This window comes from Punctularia strigosozonata, assembly GCF_000264995.1.
Source record: "Punctularia strigosozonata HHB-11173 SS5 unplaced genomic scaffold PUNSTscaffold_17, whole genome shotgun sequence".
Classification (NCBI taxonomy): Eukaryota; Fungi; Basidiomycota; class Agaricomycetes; order Corticiales; family Punctulariaceae; genus Punctularia; species Punctularia strigosozonata.
The window spans coordinates 293,431-307,688 of NW_006767449.1; the positions used below are offsets into that span (position 1 = coordinate 293,431).

A 14,258-nucleotide genomic window follows, 5' to 3' on the forward strand; every position below is an offset into this window, starting at 1 on the left:
TTCCTGGCAACCGTGGATACGCGAGCTTTCATGCAGGACACGAGAAGATGCTCTACTTTGGAATACTTCTGTTGAGCCGCGAGATGTTCGGCAAATGAAGTAAGATGCGTTGCCCCCCTAAACATCATGGAGCTGTACATGACCGCGGCAGAGTCACAACGAATGCGTCGAGAGACGGAGGAGAGAGCACGGCCAGTGGCCCCTTCATCCGAACACGTGTAAATGAAAATCGTGCGCAGTATCTCGTCTGGAGAGCGGTCCATGGGCATGCAAGAAGGGAGAAAGGGCGATGGGGTGAGACCTCAAAACATTGCTGATGGTCAGGAGAAGGAAGCAGGACGATTGGGACCGACAACTTGATGAGTCGAGCGAGGGTGATGATCGTGAGAGTACATTCACGATGAGACGCTGTTGAGGATGCGGAAGCCTAGTATGGGGGAAGTAAGGATGGTTGACAGAGGCCCCGCCCTATGCCGCTCAACGTAGGAGGGAGAGGCGCCCGGTTGGAAGTTATGGTCCTCTTCATCGGGACGGAACCGCACATCAGCTCAACCTGTGCAGGGAGTTGAACTGTAGGCCTCGATTTCCTCCATTCAACAGCCCTTACTCTAACCGCCAACCGCCTGCTCTTGCACCCCGTACTCGCCCATCCTATCATCAGCCCACGTTCGTTTGCCTCTATGTCCCACCAGCGCAGGCTAGCGTGCGCGGCTATGCGAATCTTCGGGATCGTTCTGTGGGTCGTGTAAACCGGGGTCGGTGCTGCATAGCGAGTCCACCGAGATCGTAAACCGGTTCCGGTAGGTCGAAAGCGGAAGAAGGCACCGTGAGAACCGGTTGCAAAGTCGGTTTCGGCACCTTCAATCTGACCACCACTGTACGGGGTGTGAGATCGATATTCGAACGCGACTAATGTATACATGGTTTCGCTATGAAGCTCTGCACGGACCTTGTCTCATGAGAATCGGTGTGCATTGCCCTCGCAGAGGACTGCCAGCAAAGCCAGCTGGTGATCACTCCAACCTATGATGTCCGACACTTCCTCTACACCCCTCGATATCCTGTTTCCCGCGCCGAGGTCTATACGCTCTTCCAAAAAGCATATCATCACACCTTTTAGCTCAATGCATCACCGTCTGCGATGATGATGATGTTTCCGTTGCTGAGGTCTCAGAGGCTATCCAATGTGGGACGGATGTCGCTATGGCAGTATTAGTGAACATGCATATGAAGGTATGATCATCGGCATATCTCTACTCTCCAATGCTGTGCCTTCATTTATACTTACGATGTGCGCGTTCAATCAGAGAAGTTTGTGTTGCCTCTCACGCAAGAAGATCGCATGCGCGAGGATCACTCACCGGCGGAATCGGTTCGCTGCTCGACCACCTGGCAGCCCCGTTGGACACACTCATCATAGTCGGTCATCAACAGCCCGTCATCGCTGAAGCATAACTCAAGAAAAGCCGAGGGCTAACTGGCGCTCATCAGGTCAGGAATCAGGACTACCCGACCGTTTCTATATGCTCAGCCGTACTCTCGTAGATACGTGGGTCACCGTGGCTTCTGCACCTTCCGTGCATTTGATCGAACCCGCTCATTATGGTGTATATCTACGGTCCGAGCAGCGCTCATCCACCGGAGAACGATGTGATCGCAGCGCCGGTGCCCTGTTCAACGCTCCCGGTGAATGCTCACATACACTAGCTACAACCTCCTCCCAGTGATGACTCGAAAAGTCGGCTGAGCGCCCTCCTGGCTGCGAACAGAGGCTGTTCTCGCCGCTCAACAGCTCATCGGGATATAAGGACGTCTTGTCAGAAGGTGCGCTGCATTCTGTTTTCACTCGAATTCTTCCGCCGTTCGACATGGCCCCTTCACTTCTCGTGTTCTACTATGGTCTAACCATTTTCTTGGGCAGTGCCACTGTTTTCTCGTCACCGGTTTCTCTCCCACTCGTTCATAGAGCACCTGCTTCGGGTGTTTCCAAACTTGATATAGTCCAACGTGGAATCGGATCTACGCCTAACAGGCCAAGGCGTGGTGCTAGGATACGGAGAGGCGATGTTACACTGTCTGAGCGCTCTCAAGGCCAGGCCTCGGAGAACCTAACAGAATGTGAATTTTCCACTTCTTTCTGCAATCTTCCAGCTTTGCTGAAATGATGCCTTGTGAAGTCTACGCGCAAATGTCCGATTGGGCGTACTATATCGACGCACGTGCTGTTCGCTTGAATTTGATCTGATACTAAGGTCACTCTCCAGGTCACGGTCGGAACGCCACCCCAACACTTTCTGGTGACAGCTGACACCGGAAGCTCTGACTTCTGGATTGGTGGCCCAGGGAGCTACGGCATGTCCCAGACATTTGACCCAACATCTTCGAGCTCGTACGAAGACAAGAACGAGCCCGTCTACATTCGGTTCGTATCGTCGTGATCCTCGCTATGCGAAGTACTGACGCCGCCCCCACGATATAGATACGGATTGGGATCGTTCACTGGCACTGTGGGCATAGACACTGTTACCGTTGCTGGCTTCACCATTCCTGAGGCCGTTGTCGAGACGGGTCTCTCAACGTCCACCGCCTTCGGCTTCTCCGATATGTCAGGCATAATGGGGTTTGCGTGGGGTCAGCTGTCATCCTCGGGGCTCCAGACCTTCACGGAGCAACTAGTCTCGCAGAACATGCTGGCGGAGAACAAGTTTAGCGTCTATCTGGGACGTGCCCTCAACAACCTCACGCCCGATCAAGCAGCTTCAAATGGCACGATGCCTGCCGGCTCACTCACGTTTGGTGGAGTGGACAGCTCAACGGTAGGCATGCCTTTCAATGTGATATCAATACCAGACTCACACCCCATCCGTAACTTCGCCAGTACACAGGCGACATCGATTACTTCCCCATCGTGGCTGAACTGCACTGGGTAGTTCAAGCTGATGGAATATCCGTGAACGGCCAAGTAGTACCCGACACTAACGGAATCCAGGCTATGGTACGTGCTTCTGCCGAAACGCGCGATCAACACCTATTCAGATGCCAAACTTGCAGATGGACACAGGAACAGATCTCGTTGTCATGCCCGACAACATGTTTGACGCGGTCAGCAAGGCCATGGGTGCGACCGTCATCCAAGGCGCCGCCTACGTCGACTGCAGCTCGATGCCCACCAATGTCGCGCTGCGCATCCAAAGCAAGGATTACCACTTCGCCCTCGAGGACCTTGTGCGCGGGGTTGTGGACATTAACAGCAAGACCCTTTCCCAGGAGTTCGGTTTCAAGGAAGGCACGCAAGTTTGTAAGCTGGCGTGGGAGGGCGGCCAGGATGACACCGAAGATGGCCAGACTCCGATGATTATCGTGCGCCCATATTACTTTTCATAAGTTGTCCAGCTAGTGACACCGTGCCCCGCAGTTCGGCGATTACTTTTTGAAGGCTTGGACGTCGGTCTATGACATTGACAACAAGCAGGTCGGGCTTGCGGCCGCAGCCCCGGCATCCTCCCTCTCCACCATGTCCGACGTTGTCAACTTTTACCTCAAGCTTCAAGGTGCGGACACCTCGTCCAATTCTTCCACCAAGGCCACGGGCACCAGTTCTGCCGGTTCTTCTTCCGAAACCTCGGCGGCGGGTCGTGCTTCAGATGGGCTCGGTGGCATCCAGCTACTAACGCTAATCATGTCGTTACTCGGAGCCGCCTTGCTATCATGCCATCTGGTTTAAGTGCTATGTATCATGATGTATGCTTTGAGGAGGCGAGCTTCTTCACTTCAGTTTATATTATGGATTGCCATAAAGTGCAAATGACAGTACATGCACAGCCTAAACCTTCGCTGGAAACCGGCAGCAGCGCATCACTGAAAATGACATGTTCTGCTTCTGTAACCTCTGCTTGATCTGTTCCAAGACCAATTGAACGCTCCGTGGGCGGAAGGGAACGACGAGAAGGCGAAAGCTGGACAGCTCGGACAAGGAGATGGTGGTCCGTGGGATGGCGGCGAGACTTGTCCACGACGAAGGTGACGGTCTGACGCAGCCTTTGAGACTATAGCGCAACATAGCCAAGCCGAGCCATTTTGAGATTATGCATCGACATGCTCCACCCAAGGACCCGCTCCGCCACCGACGTACTCCAGTCCTCCAACATCTGCTCGAGCCCGTATTCGCCCTTTTTAGTCGGGAATATCACCAGCTTGCGTCCATCCGCGCCGTCGTCCTGCACTGTTTGTATTTGCTTCGCTAGAGCACGGAGGTCGGACAGCGTCGTAACGTGCGCCATGCCACTTGTCCCGCACCATCCCTGGACGGCGTATTCTCTGCTGTCGATCCACACGTTTTTCAGCATAGGGAGCCTCGCTGCATCCTCCATGGCCCTGCGCTCACGCTCTGACCCCGGTTTGAAGTGCGCGGGGATGAGAGGCGAGCGGCGCACCTCGGCATCGTCGATTATGACGGGCACGTCGAGCTGGATGCGGAGATACTCCGCCACGGCTCCGAATCGCACGCCGGACAGGCGGAGATGCGAGAGCGTGGCGTGGAACGGGCAAACCGAAAGCCTGTCCCAAAAGGGGGGATTGTCCATGTTGACGGCCCAGCAGGAGGCGATGTGGAGGTGGGTGAGCGAGGGAAGCGGGGGCAGGTCCTCGGCAGACGGGCGAGATGAGAGAGAAAGAGCGGTGAGATGCGGGAAGGAGGCAGGACGCATGGTCTTCCTGGTGATGGGCCAAAAGTCGGAGAAAAGCGTGCGGACGGAAGGCGCGACGAGCACGAGGAGGAGGCTGGCGGCGGCTTCAAGCTCTCGGCGCTCCAGCTCCATTGCCTCGCTGACACCTAGCTTGGGACGTTCCTTCTCCGCCCCTTGATCCCCCGATTTATGCGGAGAGAACCTCGTCATGAGCAAGTGTTCGACTGGGGGTAGCGTGGATTTTGGGCGCCCGACTTGAGCAGAGTCTTCGCATGCATTTGAGTTGCCATGAACCAAGAGTTGCGCGGTGAGGGCGCCGATCTGTGCAACTCCTCGCACGACGATAGACCTATATCGGACAGACGCAGATACACGGCGTATACGACGGGACGTAACGGATAAAGAACGTCCGGTGGTACCATCATCGGTGCAGGCAAGAGCAAGGATGATCACGAGGATTTCGTCGGGACAGCGGTTCATGGTCATGCAGATATCTGAGAGGAAATGGATTGGTGTGGTGGAAAAAATCCAAGAAGGGCTGTTACATTTATGCGCGTGGGGGTCCGGGGCCGGCATACGTGCGATCCTGATGAGTCGGGTGCTGATCATGAGAGCTTCGGTGAGTCAAACAGCATAGCGCGGCCGTGTCGCTGCGGTTCTGCTGCACTTATACGTCTTCCAAAGTTGGGGCAGCGAGAGGCATTGGCAAGAACAGATGGACACGAACGTGCTGAATCGCCCTTGCCTCAGAAGATACTGATAGAAGAGGCGGATCTATGAGCCCGGGCGACGAAGAGAAAAATAAAGGGATACGCATACTAAACGGCGAAGCAGAGACGACGCCGGCACCAATGTCACCAACTCGCAAGGCTATCAGGCGACCGTATCCTCTGCCCACGGCCCCTCGCCCCCGGCGACGTAGTCCAGCCAGTCCTTCATCAACTGCTCGAGCTCGTAGTGGCCCTCCCTGCTGCCGAGCATCACCAGATTCCCTCCACCCTCGTCCGCGAGCTTGCGCCTCCGAGTTTGCCGCGCAAGAGACCAAAGGCCGCACGTATGGCGTGCGGCGTGCGTCCTTCCGGCCGTTCCGAAGGACCCCGTGGTGACGACCCGCTTCTCCTCGATCCACACGTTCCTGAGCTCCGCCGCCCGCCCGCTTCGCGCGCACTTCTTCGTTCGACCCGGGCGGAAACTCGGTCAAGGAGGGGGCGAGGCGCACGGTGTCGAGCAGTTCGCCGGGATCTTCGGGATCGACGGGCATGTCCAGCTGGAAGCGGAGGTACTGGGCCGCGTTGCCGCTTATCACGCCGGAGAAGCGGAGGTGCGACAGGGTGCCGTGCAGAGGGGAGAACGCAAGCATGTCCCACACGCTGGGCATGTTCCACATGCAGTAGAGCCCGGCGCTGGGACCAGGGATGAGGGCGCCGGGGTCGAGGGGGATGATGAAGACGCCGAGACAGGTGGTCAGGTGGAGGTGGGTGAGCGCGGGGAGGGGTGAGGGCAGGTGCGAGAGTGCCTCGGGAAAGCGAACATCAGGAAAAACCGGATTTGCTAAAAGCCTCCTAAAACGTACTAAAACGTGCTCATTTAGTGGCTTTAGAGGGTTTCGGTACCCAATAAGCGACTCTTTCGATAGTCCGCTTTTTCCTGATGAAGGGAGAGTGCGACGAGGCGCGGGAAGGAGACGTGCGGGGGGATGGCGGACGGCCAGTAATCGGTGAAAAGGGTGCGGAGGCTGGGGCCGACGAGCTGAAGGAAGACAAGAAAGGCGTGGGCTGCATCCCGACCTCCAGCGTCATCCTTGGGTACCATCGCGGACCGAGGTACTTTCTCCCGCTTGAGCGACTTCAACGGAGGACTCTTGATCGTCAACACCGCGCGAGACGTCATCGGTACGAGCAGATGTTCCACTTTGAGGGTCCAGGGCGCCTTGGATTTCGAGGCGTGTGCGGGATCGCTGTTGCCGCATCGGGCGGCCAGCGGACGGAGAGAGACCGGTATTTGACGTGCGCGGAGACGCGATGGACACGGCGGGAGACCAAGGACAGGGAACGACCCGTGGCGCCGCCGTGGTCGCAGGCGAGGATGAAGATGGAGAGGAGTACTTCGTCGGGGCAGCTGTCAAGCCCAGTGGAAAGTGCGCCGATTCGTGGGCAAACTCACGCAATGATAGCGCAGATGTCAGATTTTGAGCGAATACAGCGAATGAGAGACAATGCCAGCGGATCAGCTGACATCTTTCCAAATTAGTGCATGCACGACGCCTGCGCAAGTGCCTGTCTTCGTCGCAAAAAGCACTCTCGCCTTCGATCTGAACTACTTCGCTGCCGCATCCAGCGTCCTGACTGTCTCCCCGTTGTACGCTGTTGGCTACGCGTCTGCGCATGCGGTCGGGGACTCCCGGCCAGGAGGTTTCCTCGATATTCCTGCAACACCACGAAAATCCGAAACTTGTTCGCCTGGATCCGACTGGAGCGAACCCGTCCAGAACCGCCCCCCGGAGCACGCCTTCAAAGAGACAGAGGTTACTTGGGACGAAGAGGCACCTGATATAGGGAATGCAGAGGTGCGAACCCGGTCCGCGTCAATCACAAACTCGCCGTTCTGACTCCATCCTGCACGACGTCAACGCATGCTGGGCACCCAACATATGCCGTCAACAGCATCTTCGTGTACGCAGATAGCTAGCAATATATCGCAGAGTCAATACAATGGCACATACTACATCAGTGTTGTGCAAGTCGGCGGCTAGCCGCATGTTAGCCGCAAGTCGATGACTTGGTGACTAGTCGGTGTAAGTCGCGACTAATAGGACCAGGTTGTGGGAGAGTCGGCGGCATCCCCGGCATCAGTATCGGCACGCGCGGAGTTGGAATTGTCCGGGCGAAAACCGTGTCGCAGAAAGCGCAAGCATGTTGCGCATGTAGGTGGTAATACAACACGTTTATACATACACGTCAGTGAAGAAGTATATCCAACGATGTGTCATCGGTATCATCCTCCCCCTGCGCATCCATATCAAGTAAATCATACAACTCGAGCTCACTGTCCAATCCGTACTCGAGGTTCCTTTCGTGATCCTCTGTCCAGTACATTTGAGAGTAGTTGAAAAGATCTGCAAGCTTGATGGGAGCATCAGTATCGCCATCGGTATCAGCGGATGTTGCTGGAGCTTCCCAATGATCTGTCGCTTCGTCGGAGAGCTGCAGAAGGCTCTCAACACAGCCAGCAGCAGTGGGATAGCCAGATTGGTCATCACTATGGCCAGCATCGAATTGCGTGCTGGTTGCTGAGGGTAGAGATGAACCATCTGCACGTTCGGATAAGGAGGCGCCAGCAGATGCTGTGGCTGGAGGTGTCGTGGTCGAAGTTGACGCGGTCGAAGCTGACATGGCCAAATCCGAAGACGAAGCGGCAAAACCGGGAGTCCGATTTGGAATAAGCTGCCGTTTCAAGCGCTGCTTTGCGCCGAGGCGTGCATGCTCATCGCGAATACGCATCTTCAACTCCGCAAGATTGGTGAGCGGGTCCTTGCCCATCCTGTTGCGGAGTTTGGTGAGGATATTGCCGAACGTGCTAAAAAGCCTTTCACGAGATGCCAAGTTTGCGACAATGGATAGGACATGGCGAGCAAGTCGGTGAACAGGAGGGAGAAGACTTGCATTGCTTGCATGGGCAGGTTCGGCACCCTTCCATAGAGCAACTGGGTCAAGTTCGTGAGCCTGCGACAACATCAGCACTTGGAAGAATACGATGTCGAAGGGAATCAAATATACAGCACCAAGGGATGCCTTTTCCCTACGAGCTGCCTGTACACCCTTGTCGACGATTGCGTAGTCGGAGAGACCATCAAGATAATCATATGTATCACGTTTGAGAATCGGAAAGTCAATTTCAAGCTGAACTGAGCCGCGGTCATGGCCAAAAAAACGGATCCAAAGACGTTTGAAGAGTAAGTAGACGGCCATTTTTGAGAATTTGATGGATGGTACGAAGGCCGTAGTCTTGAAGAATGGATTAAGAATAACAGCGGCAATGAAAACCCCCTGATCTGCTCGCTTCCACCGCTTTTCCAAGCTGGCGGTGATAGCTTCATGGATAGGCGCATCAACGGGGTCATTCAAGCGGGAGTAAATCCGATAGAGCCAAGCGAGTGTGAGCAGGATCCGGTCTAGGCGGCAGTGGTTGGATTGAGCAATGTTCGTTGCGATTGCTAGAGGCTGAAGATGCAATTTCATTCTGTAAACTGGTTATTTGTGTGATTGGTTCCCGATAGATCACGTACCGAGCAAGGCTATGCCAAAAGAGCGAAGATTCAAGAATCCGAATGGCTTTCTCCGCACGCTCGGTGCCAGCACGATCGCTTCGGAGAGGCATGAGCTTGCTTGCATCCCCGACACAGATGCGCTCCTTATCGTGTGCCAGCATCGTGTCCAGGGTGGGGCGAAGTTGAAGGAGCCGACGAAAAGCGAGGTAATGGCATGTCCATCGGGTGATCACCGCGCGGAGAACGGTCAGAATCTGTCCGGAGCCAGTTGCCAGCCGAACTTGCTCTTGAATCATACGTATCTCCGCCAGAACAATAGTCTTGTTCCGCAACCAGCCAATGAGGAATTCCGCATCCTTTGCGAAAGACATAAATTCGGTATCTGCGCGGAAATAGTCTCCAGCAACAAGATTAATCTGCCAATGTTGTAAGCCAAGCAGACGATTAATGATCATGTCAGGCAACTCACCTGGTGTGCGTAACAATCTGGGATTACAAGTCGGGGATGCTTTCTGCCGAACATTTGAGGAGCAGCGCGTGCATCACCGCCGGCATCCGAAACAATTGCAACGACATTGACTCCGTAGATGTTCTGTGCATCCTCGTATGCTTGTTCGATGAGTGGCAGAAGATTGATGGCGAACTTCCGTTCTCCGGATATATCGTGGACGGATATGGTGAATATCTATTGCCAGGTTTGTATAAGTAGTGAGGTACGCAGTATAAAGACGGACTCACTTCGCCCTTCGCATGGCCTTGAAACGGTAAAAGGTTTTGCTGGTTATTCCCAGTCCAAGCATCATACGCGATCGTACATTCGCCATCCTTGACGCGGCTGACACAGCTGCGCCGATTTACTGCAACCTCTGCCGGAAGAATCCGGCTAGTTAGGGTCCGTCGGGAGAACAGACGGGCTGCAGGGATGAAGTCCTCGACGAAAGCCTTGAATTCGAGGTTGTCCACCCAAGAGAGTGGGAGTCCTGCCGATGCGGTGATGCGCGCTATGCGAGATTCAAAACGCGCCTGCATAGCCCCATCCCATATCGGTGCTGTAACGCTGGGCAACGGAGATATGCCGCGTCGACGCCGCTTGCCAGCAACCACACGAAGATGCTCGGTGCCAGACGATGTCTCTGAGATAGGCGGTGGTGACCCGGCTGACGTAGAGCCATCGTAATACGCTATGGAGGGTGATGCGGAGCGTGACTGTCCGGCGTCGGAGCCATGTACAGAGGCTGGGCGTGAGATAGACTGCGGGAAGGAATATTCTTGACCGTGCAATGAGAAAACAGGAGGTGGTTGCGTATTGAGAAGAGTCGAGCTAAGATAACGTTGTGGTTGAGGTGACATAGGCGACGCAAGCTCGGCTTGAGCAGCTGATTGAATATCAGCGGGCCACCCGCACGGACAGAGGAGAAGGTGTCGTAGTAGATTCTGTTTCCGAGCTGCAATCCACGTCCCGGCTGTCTTAGCCTCATCAGGATCAAGGTCCCATTCTTATCGCGCTCCTGTTAGCATATGCATAGCTACGTCAGAGACATCGAAACTCACCAAAACGTATAACTTCCTGTCGAGTTCGTGGCGCCTGGCGTACGCCGGACAGGACCTGCTGTGCATCTGAGGCAAGCTGTGCATCAACCCAGACGTCCTGACACTTCATACACCACGTCTTCGCTTTATCACCAGCAAACACATTCGGATTTGCGCGCCGGTTCTTCTGGCCCCTGTGGCTGCCAACGTAGTCGGGGTGGTTGTGAAAATGCGCCCGCCACCAGCCAAGATGCGAGTGAGAATCCGTAGAGGGTCCCGGGAGAACTGCAGCCATCGTATCCGAAGGGGATTGCGAGCTAAGGATGCAGATATGTTGTCAGACATTATATACTCGTGTCAGATCGTGGACTCACTGCATCCATGAACCCTCTCGATGCCTCCTGCCGCCTCCTCATTGCCTTCAGGGCTAAAGCAGCGAATTTAGACCGATATTATTCCAGCAATGTACACATGTGCTCTTACCTATTCAAAACTCTGGCTTTGCCTCGGAGATCGAGCCATGGTTACAAGATACAATGAGCTAAGACCATACACTCATTCAGCACATGCTAATCAGTGGCTCCGAATAACTGGCGACTGACCACAGAAGATATTCCGGTTCCCATTCCTGGAGCACCGGCTCCGCCCACAGAGGTGATGTAGTTGGCACCGTATTGCCAGAGATCCTGTGCTTCCCTGCCCGAATGCTTTCGGGGAATCCACGGTCCGTATCCGGGCAGGTAGCACGTTGGGCATCAGATTCGTAGTCCGAGTCGTTGCGCGGGCACGCTCGTCCATGACGGACGACACGGAGTTCGAATCGCATGAAAGGGGACTTGCTGTATTTGGTCTATGGCTATGCTACTTGTACATCTCACGGCCGAGTCGGTCGACTAGTCGCGGCAGGTCACTGGCTAGTCATCAAAGTCGTGACTTGCTCTAAGTTGAAAGTCGCGACTCGTACAACACTGTACTACATCATACGCTCTGGGCCCATCAATTTTCAGAATAACGATACGCTTACTTGAAGATGATCATCTTGAATCTTCTGAGTCCCCATCTTCTGAGTCACGTGCCAGTTCCGACTCCCCCGAAGGGAAGGAGTTGGTTCTTTTTCCGACCACTTCGGTCACAGTGACAAATCCGTGACCCTCAGCCAAAGCGTGATGAAGGCGTGATAGAGCGTGATTTTGACTCTGGCGTGGGAGCGTGACAGCTGTAGGTGTGGGACTGCTTACATAAATATGGAGATCAGTTCAGGGATGAAACGGCCTTAGCCGCGGCAGTTTCCCATGGTCCTTTGCCACTGATCGTGGGAGAAACAAGACTATTTACGTAATCATAGTCTCTCAAGGTTTGGCCAGTGGCTATACGTCGAAGCACCATGACACTTGCCTATTGGGGTACACACTGCTTGGTGCCGCCGCACTCCTTGATACAAACATTAATCCCGTATGAAGGACAAACCTGAAAGCCTTGATATAATACTTGGTGGTAGATTCATGCTTTAATATCCTAGATCCGAGTTTTCCAGTGAATCAAAGGAGTCGCTGATTTTGAAGAAATTGTTCACTTTTGCAGAGACCATGTTTCACCACAAGATGTGCCTGACTCGCTTCCAGTCCCGATCAGATAATCTCTAGAGAGCACTAATACATTTCTTCATATCTCTAGTACAGTTTTCATCAGTGATGTGGGATCATCTGTGGTGCATCACAATTAAGAGACCATCCTCAAGAGCGGAAGGTGATGCACCAGCGCACGATGTGCCTTGGGAGTGTGTGAGATGCTCAATTCTGCCCAGATCTAATCCGAAGAAAAATGTACAATACGGTAGTAGTTAGTAGTTACCGAAGTTGTGGGTGGTCAAAAGAAGATGTGGTGTGCACACAGCGCAGGAGCCTGTCAGTTTTGAGTACATCAGCCAGTGCCTTTCCACTGTGGACCGGCGTTGTCTCCTGCCCGGGATCCTTTTCATGGGGGAGTCGGACGCGGCGCTTGGCGCCCCCTTACTCACGTACTGACTGCAGCGGCGCAGCAACGGGCGCGGTCAAGCTGCACAGCCCCTCGTCCAACTCAACAGCGCCAGCGAAGACATAGACGATGGGTTCACTCTCGCCATGGCCAAGGGCACGGGCCTTGGTAGAGTCATGCCGTTCTCTGAGCCTGCTCAGAGAATATGGGTTGGAAGATGGGGTGTGCGTCTATAGCGGTTGTGCCCACCGTTGCAAGATGAACCCCCGGACAACCTGGCATGCCAACCCCCCAACGATCTACGTGTCCTCACAGTGCTGTGCGCATTTCGGATATGTTTGATATGCTGAGGGCATGGTATGTTCCGAGTTTTCCTCTTACCATTGTAAAACCAATGAGCTAATACTTGAATTCAGGTGTGACGTTGCACACAATCCACCTTGCCCCGTGCTCATCATACACCGAGCCACGCGTGCTCGTCGCCCACTACTTCCCCGCACACATCATCCAACCCATGTTCCAAGCCCACCCTTCCCACTTTCCAAACAGCCTACTCGAAGACGTGCTGCACCCGCTCTTGAAACCACAGGGCAGACGTTCGAAGATGCACCCTGGGCCCATTGTCGAAGACGCGCCTTCTTCGCGCACGCCCTTCTGTCAGCCAGGCGGACAAGGGGTAACCGGTGGGGCGTTATGGCCTCCCCTCGCGCGTTCGCCCTCCTCGCATGAAGTTCGGCCTCTGACCCCCCCGCCATGACCGCGAGCACCATGCCCTTCGACCGATACTTCCAAGACGACCCCGCGTCCTCCCAGGCGCCCCACCAACACCGCCCACCCGCCGAGCAGCCCGTGCCCGCTGGCCTCCAGTTCCAGCTCCCCAACTTTGTCCTCGGCGGCCCCCCGACCCTCACCCATGGCGGAGGCGCAGAGGTCCTCCCCGCAGGCCTCCTCGCCGCCGGCTTTCGCTCGTCCAGCTCGCTGAGCCAGGCCTGGTTCACCAACAACTTTTCCTCGGAGTGAGTACTTGCGCGCCCCGTCCTGGACGTTGAAGATCGCGTCGCTGACGGCCCGCTGCAAGCTTTGGGGAGACAGTCTATCGCAGCCCGGGATCGAGCGAGAGCCAGGATGTCGTCGACTCCTACCTCGACTCGTCTGCCGCCTACGCCGCGTCCCCCGCGCCCCCCAGCAGCCTCCACTGGCCCGCCGCGTCCGCCCCGCTGCGGGCACAGCAGTCGCATTTCCCGCTCCTCAATCACCCGTCCACGTTCGGGCTCCCCATCTACTCCTCCTCCGGCTTCGACCTCCTTTCCCTCCTCGCCCGCGTCGTCCACCGGCCCAACCCGTCCATCACGCTCGGCCCCGTCGACCTCACCTGCGCCTTCACCGTCGTCGACACCCGTCGCTTCGATCAGCGCATCATATATGCCTCGCCTACCTTCCTCCAGCTCACCGGCTACCCCGAAGCCGACGTCGTCGGCAGGAACTGCCGCTTTCTCCAGGCCCCGGGAGGCAACATCCAGCCCGCCGACGAGCGCAAGTGGACGAGCCCCGAGAGCGTGCGCACGGTGCACAAGGCCCTCGCCGCCGGCAAAGAGTGCCAGGTGTCGCTCATCAATTACAAAAGGGGCGGCCACGCGTTCGTCAACCTCGTCTCCCTTATCCCCGTCCCGCCGGGCGAAGAGGCCGCCTTTGTCGTCGGTTTCCAGGTCGATCTGACCCAGCAGCCGAACGCCATTTTGCAGCGACTGAAGGACGGCAGCTACGTCGTCAATTACGCTTCGACCGCCCAAGGGCCGAACATC

The 14,258-nt window shown here is 55.6% G+C and overlaps 5 protein-coding genes across 5 annotated transcripts; 2 read left to right on the forward strand and 3 right to left on the reverse strand.

Annotated features, from left to right (window-relative positions):
* Positions 1–1,868: 1,868 nt before the first annotated feature.
* On the forward strand, positions 1,869–3,724 carry PUNSTDRAFT_116452 (acid protease; the record flags this gene model as incomplete). Its single annotated transcript, XM_007388214.1, has 6 exons — positions 1,869–2,066; positions 2,253–2,422; positions 2,480–2,816; positions 2,879–2,995; positions 3,052–3,360; positions 3,416–3,724. The coding sequence occupies 6 exons, from the start codon at positions 1,869–1,871 to the stop codon at positions 3,722–3,724; spliced, it is 1,440 nt and encodes a 479-aa protein (XP_007388276.1).
* Positions 3,725–3,764: 40 nt separating this feature from the next.
* PUNSTDRAFT_55512 (uncharacterized protein) lies at positions 3,765–6,113 on the reverse strand. Its single transcript, XM_007388215.1, has 2 exons — positions 5,231–6,113; positions 3,765–5,179 (listed from the first exon to the last, which is right to left on the reverse strand). Exon 2 carries the CDS (start codon positions 4,815–4,817, stop codon positions 4,047–4,049), a length of 771 nt encoding a protein of 256 aa, XP_007388277.1. The 5' UTR covers positions 4,818–5,179; positions 5,231–6,113; the 3' UTR covers positions 3,765–4,046.
* A 50-nt stretch (positions 6,114–6,163) lies between these two features.
* PUNSTDRAFT_55513 (uncharacterized protein) lies at positions 6,164–7,035 on the reverse strand. The gene has a single exon (XM_007388216.1). It carries the CDS (start codon positions 6,495–6,497, stop codon positions 6,282–6,284), a length of 216 nt encoding a protein of 71 aa, XP_007388278.1. The 5' UTR covers positions 6,498–7,035; the 3' UTR covers positions 6,164–6,281.
* Positions 7,036–9,421: 2,386 nt separating this feature from the next.
* PUNSTDRAFT_17540 (uncharacterized protein) lies at positions 9,422–9,996 on the reverse strand (the record flags this gene model as incomplete). Its single annotated transcript, XM_007388217.1, has 2 exons — positions 9,422–9,637; positions 9,691–9,996. Coding segments are annotated over 2 exons (522 nt in total), but the record flags the coding sequence as incomplete, so codon positions are not given.
* Positions 9,997–13,733: 3,737 nt separating this feature from the next.
* PUNSTDRAFT_34184 (uncharacterized protein) lies at positions 13,734–14,123 on the forward strand (the record flags this gene model as incomplete). Its single annotated transcript, XM_007388218.1, has 1 exon — positions 13,734–14,123. A coding segment is annotated over one exon (390 nt), but the record flags the coding sequence as incomplete, so codon positions are not given.
* Between the last annotated feature and the right edge of the window lie 135 nt (positions 14,124–14,258).